The sequence below is a fragment of the Engraulis encrasicolus genome, chromosome 21 (assembly GCF_034702125.1).
Source record: "Engraulis encrasicolus isolate BLACKSEA-1 chromosome 21, IST_EnEncr_1.0, whole genome shotgun sequence".
Lineage (NCBI taxonomy): Eukaryota > Metazoa > Chordata > Actinopteri > Clupeiformes > Engraulidae > Engraulis > Engraulis encrasicolus.
The window spans coordinates 7,112,270-7,125,021 of NC_085877.1; the positions used below are offsets into that span (position 1 = coordinate 7,112,270).

The following is a 12,752-nucleotide window of genomic DNA, read 5'->3' on the forward strand; positions in this document are numbered from 1 at the left end:
TGTGTATTAGGGTGGTTGACGTTTAAGGGCGTAACGCCAAAAAAATTTTTTTCCAATTCCTGAAAAAAAATTATGGGAAAAAAAGTGAAACAAATTGAACAAAATTATTTTTGCCATTTTTGGAAAAATGTGTCCTGCATCAACACATTGCATAGGCATGTCACACCGCAGGAAAATGAAGTCACACCACATTAAATTCACTGCATTATGGCCATTTTAATCCTTTTGTATACATGACTGACATCTGAGCTCATGCTAACTTGATAATGATATTGTGTTTAATCTTACTATGTGTTTTCATTTATAAAAAAAAACGTTTTTTCCTTCTATAAGAGCAGTCACGCCACAGGACACCATAAAATGAACCGAAGCATTGCGTGACAGAAACACTGTAATATGAAGACATATTAAGAGGTTAATAGTCACCATAAACTTCCACAGCACTCTCCAATAACTGAGGTACTGACTGGTTAGGAGCCAGTCTTTAAGACCCTTGTAGTTGGCCTTGCAGCTGCCCATTCACAAACATTGACATACATGTCACCCCACAGGACGCAATTTGTGTTACGAAATTGAACTTGTAGTTAATATTACTGTCTTGAGTTTTTTTCACATTCACATATCTTAAAGGGACACTGTACAGGAAATGGTCAAAAAAGGTAAGCTTACTGCAACTATGCTGCTCATTGAAACTGGGCTGCCTATTGCCAAATTTGATCTTTACATGAAAGTTTACTGAGTAATAAACAAATATTTTCTAGTATGGTCCAAGTACAGTCATTTTTGCAGTTAAAAATGACTATTTTTGGAAATTCAAAATGGCGGACCATGGAGAAGATCCCCCTTTTCATGTATGAAAAATGCAACTTTTCAAGTCATAATGAATACTTAGAATTTGATGCTGGTGGTAAGTATTCATGAAAAAGGTAACATTAGTGAATGGGCAGCATGAATTCTGGAAATAAACAACTAAAAATCTCAAACAGTGTCCCTTTAACAAAAATGTTTCTTCTCATCTAAGACTAATATGAAACATAATGTACCACATCTTCTTTCATTGACATTTGTTTTCTAAAGGCAAAATAACAGTTTTGTAGGTTTTTAACCAATGTTACGGAAAAACAAGGCGTCACTTCTCCCATCCATTTACAGGTGTATGAGTACTCTGTACAGTGGTCTGTGAGCCTGCCACTGCTAGTGGATGGTGTGCAAGATTGGGAGCCACACTACCATGGAGCCCAGAGATACCTCTCCCCTGCTCTCTCCCTCTCCCCAGCTCTCTCCCTCTCCCCAGCTCTCTCCCTCTCCTCATCATTGGCCTCATCAGAGGACTTCATGACCGCATGCAGTCGGCTGTCTGCTTGCTCCTCTCTTGCTCTGTCCCTCAGCAGCTCCTTGGGCTCCGAGGCCTTCATGTCCACCCGAAGTGAGTTGTCTCCTACACCCTGCCCCTCCCCTACTGTCTCGCTGGGGAGCTTGGCATCTGACAACTTTGTGTCCAAACCTCCACGAGCCTGCACTCCTGTGATGGACCCAGCTTCTCCAGGACCCTGCTCCACTGTCTTGGACCCCGCTTCTGCGGAGGGAGCTGCTACCATGATGGATGCCAGAGAGATGAGCCATGGAGCACATTCCACCAACTCTCTGTTTGAAGTGACGCTCAGCACACTGTGCAAGCTACAAGTCAGACTATTTATAATAGAAAGAGTAGAAGTCTGCACACTATATTCTAGCTCCACTTTGAAGGTTCATTAAAGTCATACAACGTTTGGACCCAGTAAGGTCTTCATCAGGCACCCAGTGCCCAGCCACGATTAGCCCCTATGGCATGACATTAGACCAACCCCTCAGGCGTCTAATCCGTTGCTATGGCACATTTCTGTGCTAGAAAAGTAGACAAAGTTAGGGATTTGACTTTGCTTATTTGAAAACTTCCATGTGTATAAAAGTATAAATATTTTCCCATTTCTCTCAGGTGGAGGCATGCAAAGAGGACAAATCTGAGCAGGGAGAACAGGAGGAAGTGAATGAAGTGGAGGAGAAGAAGGAGAAGAAGAAGAAGAAGGGAGGAAAGGGAAGGGCAGTGAGGAGGGCAGGCCATTTCTTCAGCTGCTGCTGGGGGAGGAGAGTGGAGGAGGAGGAGGAGGAGAGATGAGGAGAAGGAGAGATGAGGAGTAGGGGAGAAGAGGAGGAGAGAGATGATGAGGAGGAGAGAGGAGGAGGAAGAGGAGGAGGAGGAGGAGGAGAGCGATTAGGAGGAGAGATGAGGATGAGGCGGAGAAGGAGGAGGAGGAGGAGGAGGAGGAAAGAGATGAGGAAGAAAGAGATGAGGAGGAGGAAACCAGAACACACAAGACACGCTCACCCACACTCACCCACCCACACACACACACACACACACACACACACACACACACACACACACACACACACACACACACACACACACACACACACACACACAAACTACTACTACTACTACTACTAACACTACTACAATAAAAAGTAAAACTAAATCAAAGGAAACTTGTCTGCCTGGATCAATGTGTGTATTTACGAGCAAGCACCATCCTTTGGCATGTCTGTGTAGAATATGAACTGTAGTATATCACCACAGACACAGATCTCAGTGGCGTGACATGTGCCCTGACTAATATTACAGTGTTCCACTGGTGGAACTGTGTGCATTGTGGGTAGGGGTGGGTATTGGCAAGGGGTTAACGATTCAAATGGGAGCATTAGCATCAAGCCACAAAGGATCACAGGAAGGAATTAAATAGCTATTTTGCACTCTGGTGAATTTTACATTCATTTTAAAGTATATAAGTACATTTCATGATGTTTTATTTGCTCCCATACACTTGCATTGCTGTGCTTAACTTGACTATACTGTTAAACTGGGCAATGCACACACATAGACGAAAAATCCTATGTTTTGTCATATTTTACCGGGACTTAACTACATATGAGCAATTTCTTGAAATGAGGTGGACTGTTCCTTTAAAACAGACGAGAGGGTCAAGTAGCTTTACTAGAGCTATGGCTACAAACAGCATCAAGAGCCACAAATGACATCACCAGTCTCTCACGAGTCCCTTTTGGGTTGTTTTAATAGCGTGTCTAATGCCTGTGAAATTTAGACCAAGCGATCAACAGTTTGCACGCAAGTCTCTGCGGAAGTCTCTGTTCGGTGTTTAGTTTTATTACCTCCGTCAAGGAACCAGAACTTTTTTAAAGATTCTTCACCATTGCTGGCCTATAGCCTATATCTAGACACCCCTAGTGACCAGAAATTGAATTGTGGGGACTCCACAAAAAGAAGGCAGAAAGACTTAGGGTGTATCAAGCAGCTTCCTTGGTGGAGGTCTGCGCTCTCTGAGTGCTTCTAGTTCACTATATTATATGTCACCAACTTCCGAAAAAGCTGCACTATTCTAGGGAGATACTGGCTTTTCGTGACCAATCTAGCACTTCACCACCAGTGATGCAAGCGGATTCCAAAAAAGTTGGGACACTTGGTGTTTTGTGAATAAAATCAAAATAATGTAATTTTCAAAACATTCAATCTGTTAATAAGACAGGCCATTTTTGTTTTGAGGAAAATATGTGCTTATTTAAAATTTCACCCTTACAACAAATCCCATAACAGTTGGGACGGGGCCAATTAAACATTTTTAAAGTTGGATAAGACAAAAGTCAAGACAAAGGAAGAAACTTAGTAGTTAAATACTTCGACTGATGCCATGATTTTATTAAAAAATAGATATTTTTCAGAGTGAGACATAATTTCAGCAGCTCAACTGATAGGTGTGTTCTTCAACTTGTTTACCTTCTTGTTAAGCTTAATATGTGGCATATCCTGACTGCAAGCGGGTTTTATCATTTTATCACCTGTTTACTCTTATGATGTAACCACACTGTTGGAACAAAGAGAATGCAATTTGCCATCCTTATGTGCAATATCTAAAGGCTGCGCTTCAAAATATAATGCCTTGGTAGCCTGGTAAGCCAGCGCCACCCGCTGGACGCCGAAGTTTTTCAGCTCGCATTTAGGCTGGTTTATCAGGCTAATGCCTTGGTGGCTATGTATGTGGTTTTAACCCCTTAAGACACAGCTTTATACATTTGTTGTTACCAGTATGGTAATGACCAAGTCGTGGTGCATTACTAAAGGGCCTGTGTTGTGTCATAGTATTGTAGTGACACAGCCTCTCTGTAATAGTCTTTCATTTATGCAACCATGCTGGCAGCCAATATAGTTCCTTTTACGATGTTCTTTCTAGTGTTATTTTTTAGAAATATCTAACCATTACAACATGTCCCAACTTTTTTTAGATTTGTTGCATGGGTCATTTTTTAACAAACACATATTTCCCTCAAATCAATACTTTTGCTGGCTTTAACAGTTGATATGTTGACCTTGTGTTATTGGCAATCTTATGCATGGATTGAAAGTTTTGATAAGCGCAGCATTTTGCTTTTATTCACAAAATACCAAGTGTCCCAACTTTTTGGCATCCGCTTTGTACCTGTAGAGCGATGGCAGCAAAGGAGAGATAGCAGAGCTGGTGTAAATGCAGAGAAGAAAAAAAAAACGTCTACAGCGCAGCGCAAGGGAAATTACAGTTCTCCAGCGCTAACAGTTTGTCAGACACAGAGAACATTGGAAGAGCAGGTAAAACTCAATTTCTTAAATGAATGGTATGTGTAAAATTACCATATTTCCAAAAATACTTGACTGGCCTTTTGACGCCATCACCTTATACAATCAATTTCATAATGATATATCAAGGCTTATAACAGTATTATAGATGCACAATAAACCATTAGCTAACCATTAGTTAACCATTTATGAGGAAGGTTATTGTGAAGCGTTAGTGACTTACAAACTGTCAGAAGAGTTTTAAACTAAATGGTCCTGCAAGACTGTGATATAGTGAGTTTGCATAGAGCAATTTAATCGTGATTGCACAGGGGGCAACATAGTAACCTGCATAGTCTACCATTAAGTGTCATATGGTATTTCTCATTAGGGCAAAAAGGGGAAAGAGAGTCCAGATATGCTGAGTAGGACAAATAGTGCATAGCAGAGACGTTCTATTGGGAACTCGAGAATCTTTACCGTGTAGACATTTATCGGCCTTTGCAGTATTTCAGCACCACGGCCAGCGACATTGGCCAATACGATGCCTCATTCAACTACTCTCAATTTAAGTAATAAAGACATTTTAATTTGGAGTGCCTCACGGAATTTTTTCTATGGCTGAATCCCATTTCACCCCTTAGCCCTACAACAGGGGTATTCAATTAAATCTCAACCAAAGCCAGTTTTTCACATTTCTCCTGGGAAAGGGGCCGAACTGTACGTATGTATTATGGTTGCCGACTGTCAATGAAAAAAAATAGGGGTAACGGGACACTTCATTGAGGTGCGGGGTCTGGGGGACCTCCCCCAGAATTTTTTTTATTTCTTAGATGTAATTTGTCCTGTTTCAGCTTGATACGGAACCCATACTTTTATCTCTAAATTCTTGTGGGGGGCCAGAACCTTGCCATCCAAGGGCCGCATCTGGCCCCAGGGCCGCCATTTGAATAGCCCTGCCCTATACCTTTCCCCTTCGCCTCCATTTTGCGCGTTTACGTGTAGGGGTAGTGGTGTTCCAATTCACGTGAAGACCAGAGAATCTGTAAGCTTAAGCTATGAGAATGAGCACTGGCTGGCGGTCAGGGGTGGTACTGCCGCTGGTTGGCTATCGTGGGCAAGTGAAAGATTAATGGGTGTCAATGGAGTTTCCTACAACCATAATCCCCTAATTTTTCATTTAATATTTTCACTTAGAAAATGAAGACAATGGAATATACATATGTAGACTTGACATGTCATTGCAAGTTAAAACTGGCAAGTCAAGTCAAGTCAAGACAATAGCGTACAAGTCAAGTCACAAGCCATTCCTAATATTGCCATGTCAAGTCTCATGTCAAGTATTTGTGACTCAAGAATTCTGACTCAAGTCCAAGTCAGGCAGGAGTCGTGTTTATTAACATAAGAGACTAAAGAAACATGTTGGTGCGCATCAACAGAAGAGCAGGCAGTGCAAACATCACCAGGTCCCAAAGTGACCTCAACTATTAAGTGAAGCACAACATTAATGACAATGAACCAACAATATCACACAGTGGAGGCCCTATAGAAAAGTGAATTATGAAAATGAAGTGAAAGCCTAACTGGGAAACTCCAACTCCCATTATCATTGTGACACAGCGCTCCACAGCACACGAGTGTTCACTTCACACTGGCACCCGAAAGGGGAGAGTGTGGCGGGACGGTACCATGCTCAGGGTACCTAAGTCATGAAGGAGAGTGGGGGAGAGCACTGGTTAATTACTCCCCCCACCAACCTGGCGGGTTAGGAGTCGAACCGGTAACCTTGGCTACAAGTCTGACGTCCTAACCACTTACCCATGACTGCCCTATGCATACATCCATACACCCATGAAGGTTAACAACAGCACTACAAAACCTTAACTTTTAAAGTATTGTGTAACCAGATCATCCTGTGCAGCCCAGCACAGGAGTTGAACGGTGAACCCATGACCTCACAGCAAAATCTGACGTGGCTGCAGAGTTAGGACAATGTTCCAACATTTCTAGGCTACTATTCTGTATACTATTTAGACAGTATTTTCATTTTACAAAGCTATAATTTGTAATCAATTTAAAACAATGTTGGGATCTAAAGAACAAAACTATGTCTGACATTCTATACAAAAGTATTGGTGGATGACAGATGCATAGCCTACATATCTATAGCCTACCTGTAACGTCCTAAATTTGTTTAAAGATAACCAGTGTTGCCTCACTAACAAAATGGGTTAAAAAACGTCTTCCTTAAAAAGTATTTTAACCAATAAACCTACCTCAAAATAACTTTTTGTCAATGACTCTAGCCTATAGGACCTATGCCACGCCACGTCAGTCCATCAAAAAAGGCCAAGGGCCTACATAAAACGCTTTGAAACGCACGGCACGGACCGCTTGGCACCTATAGTTACCGTTTTAACACACCTTCATTAAAATGTGTGTTAGCATGTAGGCCTAAACTTACTCACGGACCGCATTGCACCGTAGTTACCATGTTTTTAATACACCTTCATTAAAACATGTGTGTTAGCATGTAAACTTACTCAGCATGTGATGTGTCCAGGCTAGGCCCCCAGAAACTACTCAAGGTAAGTCTGAAGAAAGCACCATATCCTTTGACGCTGAGATATCCTCCGGTATAACGGGGAGAAGCCGACATAAATGAAGCTCACGCCTCACAAATATTTGACTTGAGAGAGCTAAAGTGAAGATAAATGGCGCACATGCGGCAGGTAATTAATATTCTGTGGGCTGCCTCCGTTTCTAATAGGCTACTAACGCTTGAAAAAAGGCTACAGTCAACCTGTAAGTAAAGCTGTAAAGGAACGTCGGTACACACATAATATTGTGCACCCCAACAGAACACCTGACACTGGAACCTGATCTCAGCTCCATCGGAGTGAGATCTCTCGAGCCAGCTGTTATCTGGGCGGCCCGCCTGATCCTCATATAACAAATCAACTCAGATTACACGAGATTCGGTCTGCTGTCAGTTCGCCACATGCTGTTTCTGAAGAGTCGCCACCGGCCGCGGGTGTCCAGTCGCCAGTTCAACGTCAATATGGATAAGCAGTTGTAGGCCCTAAATGTGAGGCTCTACCTAACTTTTTGTGGGCGATGTGATGTGGGAATTGTTTTTAGGAGGAGAATGCATTGTGGTAGGCCTAATAATAATGACAGCAAATTAATGCATGAAAGGCAGTCATTTTCTCAGTCTCTTGAGCTAGGCCTATAGGCTTAGGCTACTGTATAGTTATTTGATTTAATGTGCTTAAACCATGTAGGCCTACAGAATGTTTATGCCATTCTTTTTGCATTTACTTATCATACACATCTACCGTTGACTAAACGTGATGAGGTGGTGAGGGTGGTTGAGTGAGCAGTTAGTGAATGAGTTGATTATCATTAGGCTAATGAATATGGGGGTCACAAAAGCAAACAGCCTACTTCAGGCAAGGTGTTAAAGTGAATGAGCCTAAAAAGAATAAAAAGGTGTAAGTAGGCTAAACTCATTTAAGCGAAAGCACATTAGGTATCTTTTAAATTATAATTTTATTCAGATTAAGGATTTGTGGTGCCTACAGCACAGGTAGGCTATGGGGGGAAATTACAGGACTTTGAATGGAGCATGGTTCAGTCATTCATTTTTGGGCCAAAAGTGTATGTTACCACATCCTGATGTTGTCTGATATCTCCTCAATCAATAGATAGATACATATTCATGAAACTTGGTGCACTTATCCATTATACGTTGTCAATGACCTGGCAAGACAATGTAGGCTACCGTAGGTGCTGAGGTCAAAGTTCAAGGCCACATGGGATCACATAAATGCAGTATTCGGTTCATACTGTACTTTCAAAGCACATCCATGGATCTTCATTATCTCCAGCACAGGTATTGACTTGTAGCCTCTTGGTGCAGATGTGGTCGCCGGCAGGGTTATTCACATTTGCTGAAAATACTCAACTACATCATAACAACACTGCTATGACATTACTGAGAGCCTTAAAGGGGAAACCGTTTTTTTTTTTATTGGGCCCTTAATTGCACATTATGACATCATGTTCTATTCACCCCTGTAACTTGTGTCATTTGGAGCTCTGCCGAAGATATTCGGATTGGTCATATCCATGAAACGACTTCCTATGGGCAATATGCTTTTTTATTTTTATTTATAGGTAGCCTATGCTACCACTCATAACGCGACATTCTCATTGCAACTTCTCTTCACCAAATGTTTTTTTATTGTGCCAAAGTCCACGTTAACCAGAACATTTGGTTGCACGATGGTCATTAACTCACGTCTTGCTAATTATGTTAATCACTATGTTTGGAGCTAACTCAGCTGCACACTGTTGTGTCGTAGCCTACAAGTTATCACAGTTGTTATTATATGTGCTGACGCTTCATATTGAGGAATTTCATTAATGCCAAGCTTTACGAGGCACACTGTATTTGCAACCCCAGTAGGAAGAGTGGATGTACTGTAGGCCTGTATTATGTGGCGTATCCAAAATTTCACTCAACATTTTTCAAGAGGACATTATTGATTTGACCTATTTTTGACCTTCAAATTCAAGATGGCTGCAACTTTTGGCTTTTTAATGTCAATTTTTCAAAATCGTCAGAGAGCCTTAATGTTGGGCTCAAATGAAAGGTCTGCTCATACTGAGTTTAGTTATGGACAGTAAAATTACAAGTAGGCTATGCAGAAGTCATCTGAAAGATAACAAACATCAAGGTTTGTGGTTGATGAGAATTAAAGTGCTGATTAAAGTCGGGTCATAATGTGAGGTTCAGTGACCATCCTCTGGCAAGGATGTTTTGATGATTGATCATTTTTTGCCAGAGAGGCAAATTCAAAATTGCGTCCGGCGCCATCTCTAAGAAATAACTTTTGATCTGAATGACATAGAATCATGTATGAAGACGCTTTTTCATACAAGTCAACCATGAGGATTCCAAATCTGATAATACAACTTTGTTTTGGCCATGAAATTCAAGATGGCTGCCATCTAGAACAGTCGTTTGCAACCTTTTTAGGCCGTGACCCCCCAAAACAGTCATATTTGGACGGGGGACCCCGCAATTCAAGTTACTCCATTTCTCATACGTATATAGATATTGAGAAAATATCTGGTCTGCAAGACCACAATGCCTCACATTATGAGGAGTAGTGGGCTTGTAGATGGGCTATTTTCACAATGTTTGACTTTTTTGATAGCCTATTATTTGGACAATGTTTTAGCATTGTTTGATGATTCTGGATGATTTTCTGGATGCAGTGATGGTCTTTTAAATTGAGAGTCCTTACATTGACACCCTCCCCCCAAAAAGGGGATCTCAACCCACAGGTGGAGAACCACTGATCTAGTACATAGAACTTTTGACATTTTCCAAGCATTCTTGCATAAAGAAGCTCGTTGAGGGACTCAAAACAAGAGCTGCTGAAATGGACAAAAGTGCTCTCAAAAGTAGTGATAAGCCTGGTTCAAGACAGTCAACTTGAGCTCCCTGTGTGTACCCCCAGGTATTTGTAGGTGCAGACTGTGTCCACTGTCTCCCCCTCAAAAGATACAGGCACAAGGGGTGGGGTGGACCACCAGAAATCAACCACCATTTCCTTGGTTTTGGTGGTGTTCAACTGCAACTGGTTGGTCCTGCATTATGTAACAAAGTTCTCCACCAGTCCCCTGTACTCCCCCTCCTGCCCATCTTTAAAACATCCCACAATGGCAGTGTCATCTGAGAAGAGCTGTTTGCATTCACGAGACAGGTGATCTATGCACACAAGAAGAGTAGCACCATGGCTGAAGCCTGTGCTTCCAAGTGGAAGACCATGAAGAGAGTCTTTTTTCCGTGTCCCTTCAGATGCAAACAGCTTACGCCAACACTGCCTTCTTGACAACTAGTTGGCGTACTTAGTGCGCCACTCCATACTGGCAGGCAAGGATTCTGGAGACACCTTTTGGACATAATCCAACCAATTGTGTGGCGTCCTGTGTCTGCCAATCTTCTACTGATGGAGTTGCCATCCTCCAGATCATGCCCATGTCAATTAGAGAAACATAGGGTTCTTCAATCACAATATGTTGGAGGGAGATCTTCTGGATGAGCTTGCTCTTCTGCATCTTCCTCTATATGCCATTGGGATTGAATAAGGCCACACATTCCTCAACAACACAGTCTTCTAGCAGCTCGAAGAGCTTCACATGTTTGACTGTCTTCAACCAGGTTGATGGCTGCTTTGAGAGAACTTATTTCCATTTCAGCAGCCCTTGCCTTGAGTTCAAGTTTTCCCACTATATCAGTGGCTCTCAACCTGTGGGTCGAGACCCTTTTTTTGGGGGGGGGGGGGGGGCTGTTGAATCAGCAGGTCATAGGGCATTTGCTTTCCGTGCCCCAACACTGTGGAACGGCCTCCCACGTGTGATTAGGGATGCTGGCTCTGTGGACATTTTTAAGGCCAGGTTGAAAACATTTATGTTTTCTAATTATTTTAGTTAGCCAATTGTATTTTCATTTTCAACCTGAAATTTTAATCACTTTTGAGTTTTGACTCTGATCATTTATTTTCTACTTATGTAATTTTTGTTTACTATTATATTATCTTTTATTCAATATATCATGTAATATTAGTCATGCATTTGTAAAGTGTTCTGAGACCATACTATGGTGATACCACACTAAAATAAATTGGAATTGAAATTGAATTGAACTTGCAATATTTCACCGCAGGGATGAGGGGGCATACACTACATGGTGTCTCACACCTGGACCGAAGCCACAGATCTACACAGAAAACAGAACAATTCACTGTTCTACGTAGGTCACCTGTGGCTAGGCCAGTGGATTGTTCTATTTTCTCTGTAGGCCTGCCTGTGGCTTCGCCCCATCCTCTCGTCTCTCTCTCGCTCGGCCTCTCCTCGCTCTCCCTTGCAAAACATTCTTAATCTACAGAATATTCCAATTGAAAGGATACCAAAAATGTTTGTCTGTTTATTTGTCTGTGTGTTTGTTTGTGTTGTCTGTCTGTCAGCAGGATACATCAAGAAGTTATGAACGGATTTGGATGAAAGCTTGCAGAGTTGTTGGAAATGACTAAAGGAACAAGTGATTAAATTTTGATCATGATCCGGATCATGGTTCGGAACCATTACTTTTTAAAAAGATTCTTCACCATTGCGGGATAGGGTCAATGTTGACATTCGAGTTCCTAACCCCACAAAAAGAAGGCAGAAAGACTTGAAAAAAAATTGGGTGTAACATTGTCAAATGTTCTATCAAATAGCTTCCTTGCACTCCCTGAGCGCATTTCTACGTAGTTCATAATATATTCATCAAAATATTTGGAAATAATGAGAGGTGTCACCTAAGCAGGTGCTAGAGAAGTGTGATCTTGCCAAATACCTGCTGCACTTTGATTCATCTTACACCAAGACAGTCAACGCAAGGACACTGAATATAAATCATTTAATATTAAAGTTGTATTACATGTATGTACAATTTCAACAACAAAGCACACATCAAATCAAATCTGTAGTTTCAACTATTGACTAAATGTCAAGTTTGTTCAAACAGCCTCAGTTAATCTCAATTGTTGAAGCATTTCCCCATGATATAAGTCTGTTATTATTTGAGGTGTATGCATTACATGTAACAACAAACCAACTATTGAAAAAGCAACAGCTTCAAATCTGTACTGTACTTTCAAGCATTGACTAAATTTGAGGTGTTGTGACTGCTTCCTTGTGACCCCTCTTGGTTTTGGAGACGTCTTCGAAATGACCAGGCATATAAAAAAGGGTTTACGCAGCTATTCAGCATTGTCAGAGTCCTCACAGCACCATGACCTGAATTCCAAATACTGTTTAGTCGTTGTGACACGAATGGGTTGCTTGATCTCAGAGCAAGCCCAAGGATCCTCACCAGGTTCATCGCATAACAAGGGAACCACAGTATGAAAAAAGTGATAAGGATTGCAGTCACTAATCTGGTCAGTCTAGGACTACTGAAGAGGGGGGTCTCCTTGACCTTCTTGTGGAGGCAGAGGTAAAACACTGCCATGATGGAAAAGGGAAGGGCAAACCCCACCAGCGTCTCAAACAA

General features: G+C 41.7%; 1 protein-coding gene across 1 annotated transcript in view; it reads right to left on the reverse strand.

Annotated features, from left to right (window-relative positions):
• The window catches only part of adgrv1 (adhesion G protein-coupled receptor V1), a 108,150-nt gene extending 106,552 nt beyond the window's left edge, over positions 1–1,598 (reverse strand). The window contains exon 1 of the mRNA XM_063187633.1: positions 1,296–1,598. Within this exon, the coding sequence (XP_063043703.1) occupies positions 1,296–1,598 (303 nt within the window). The remainder of the gene's footprint in view (positions 1–1,295) is intronic.
• Positions 1,599–12,752: the final 11,154 nt, after the last annotated feature.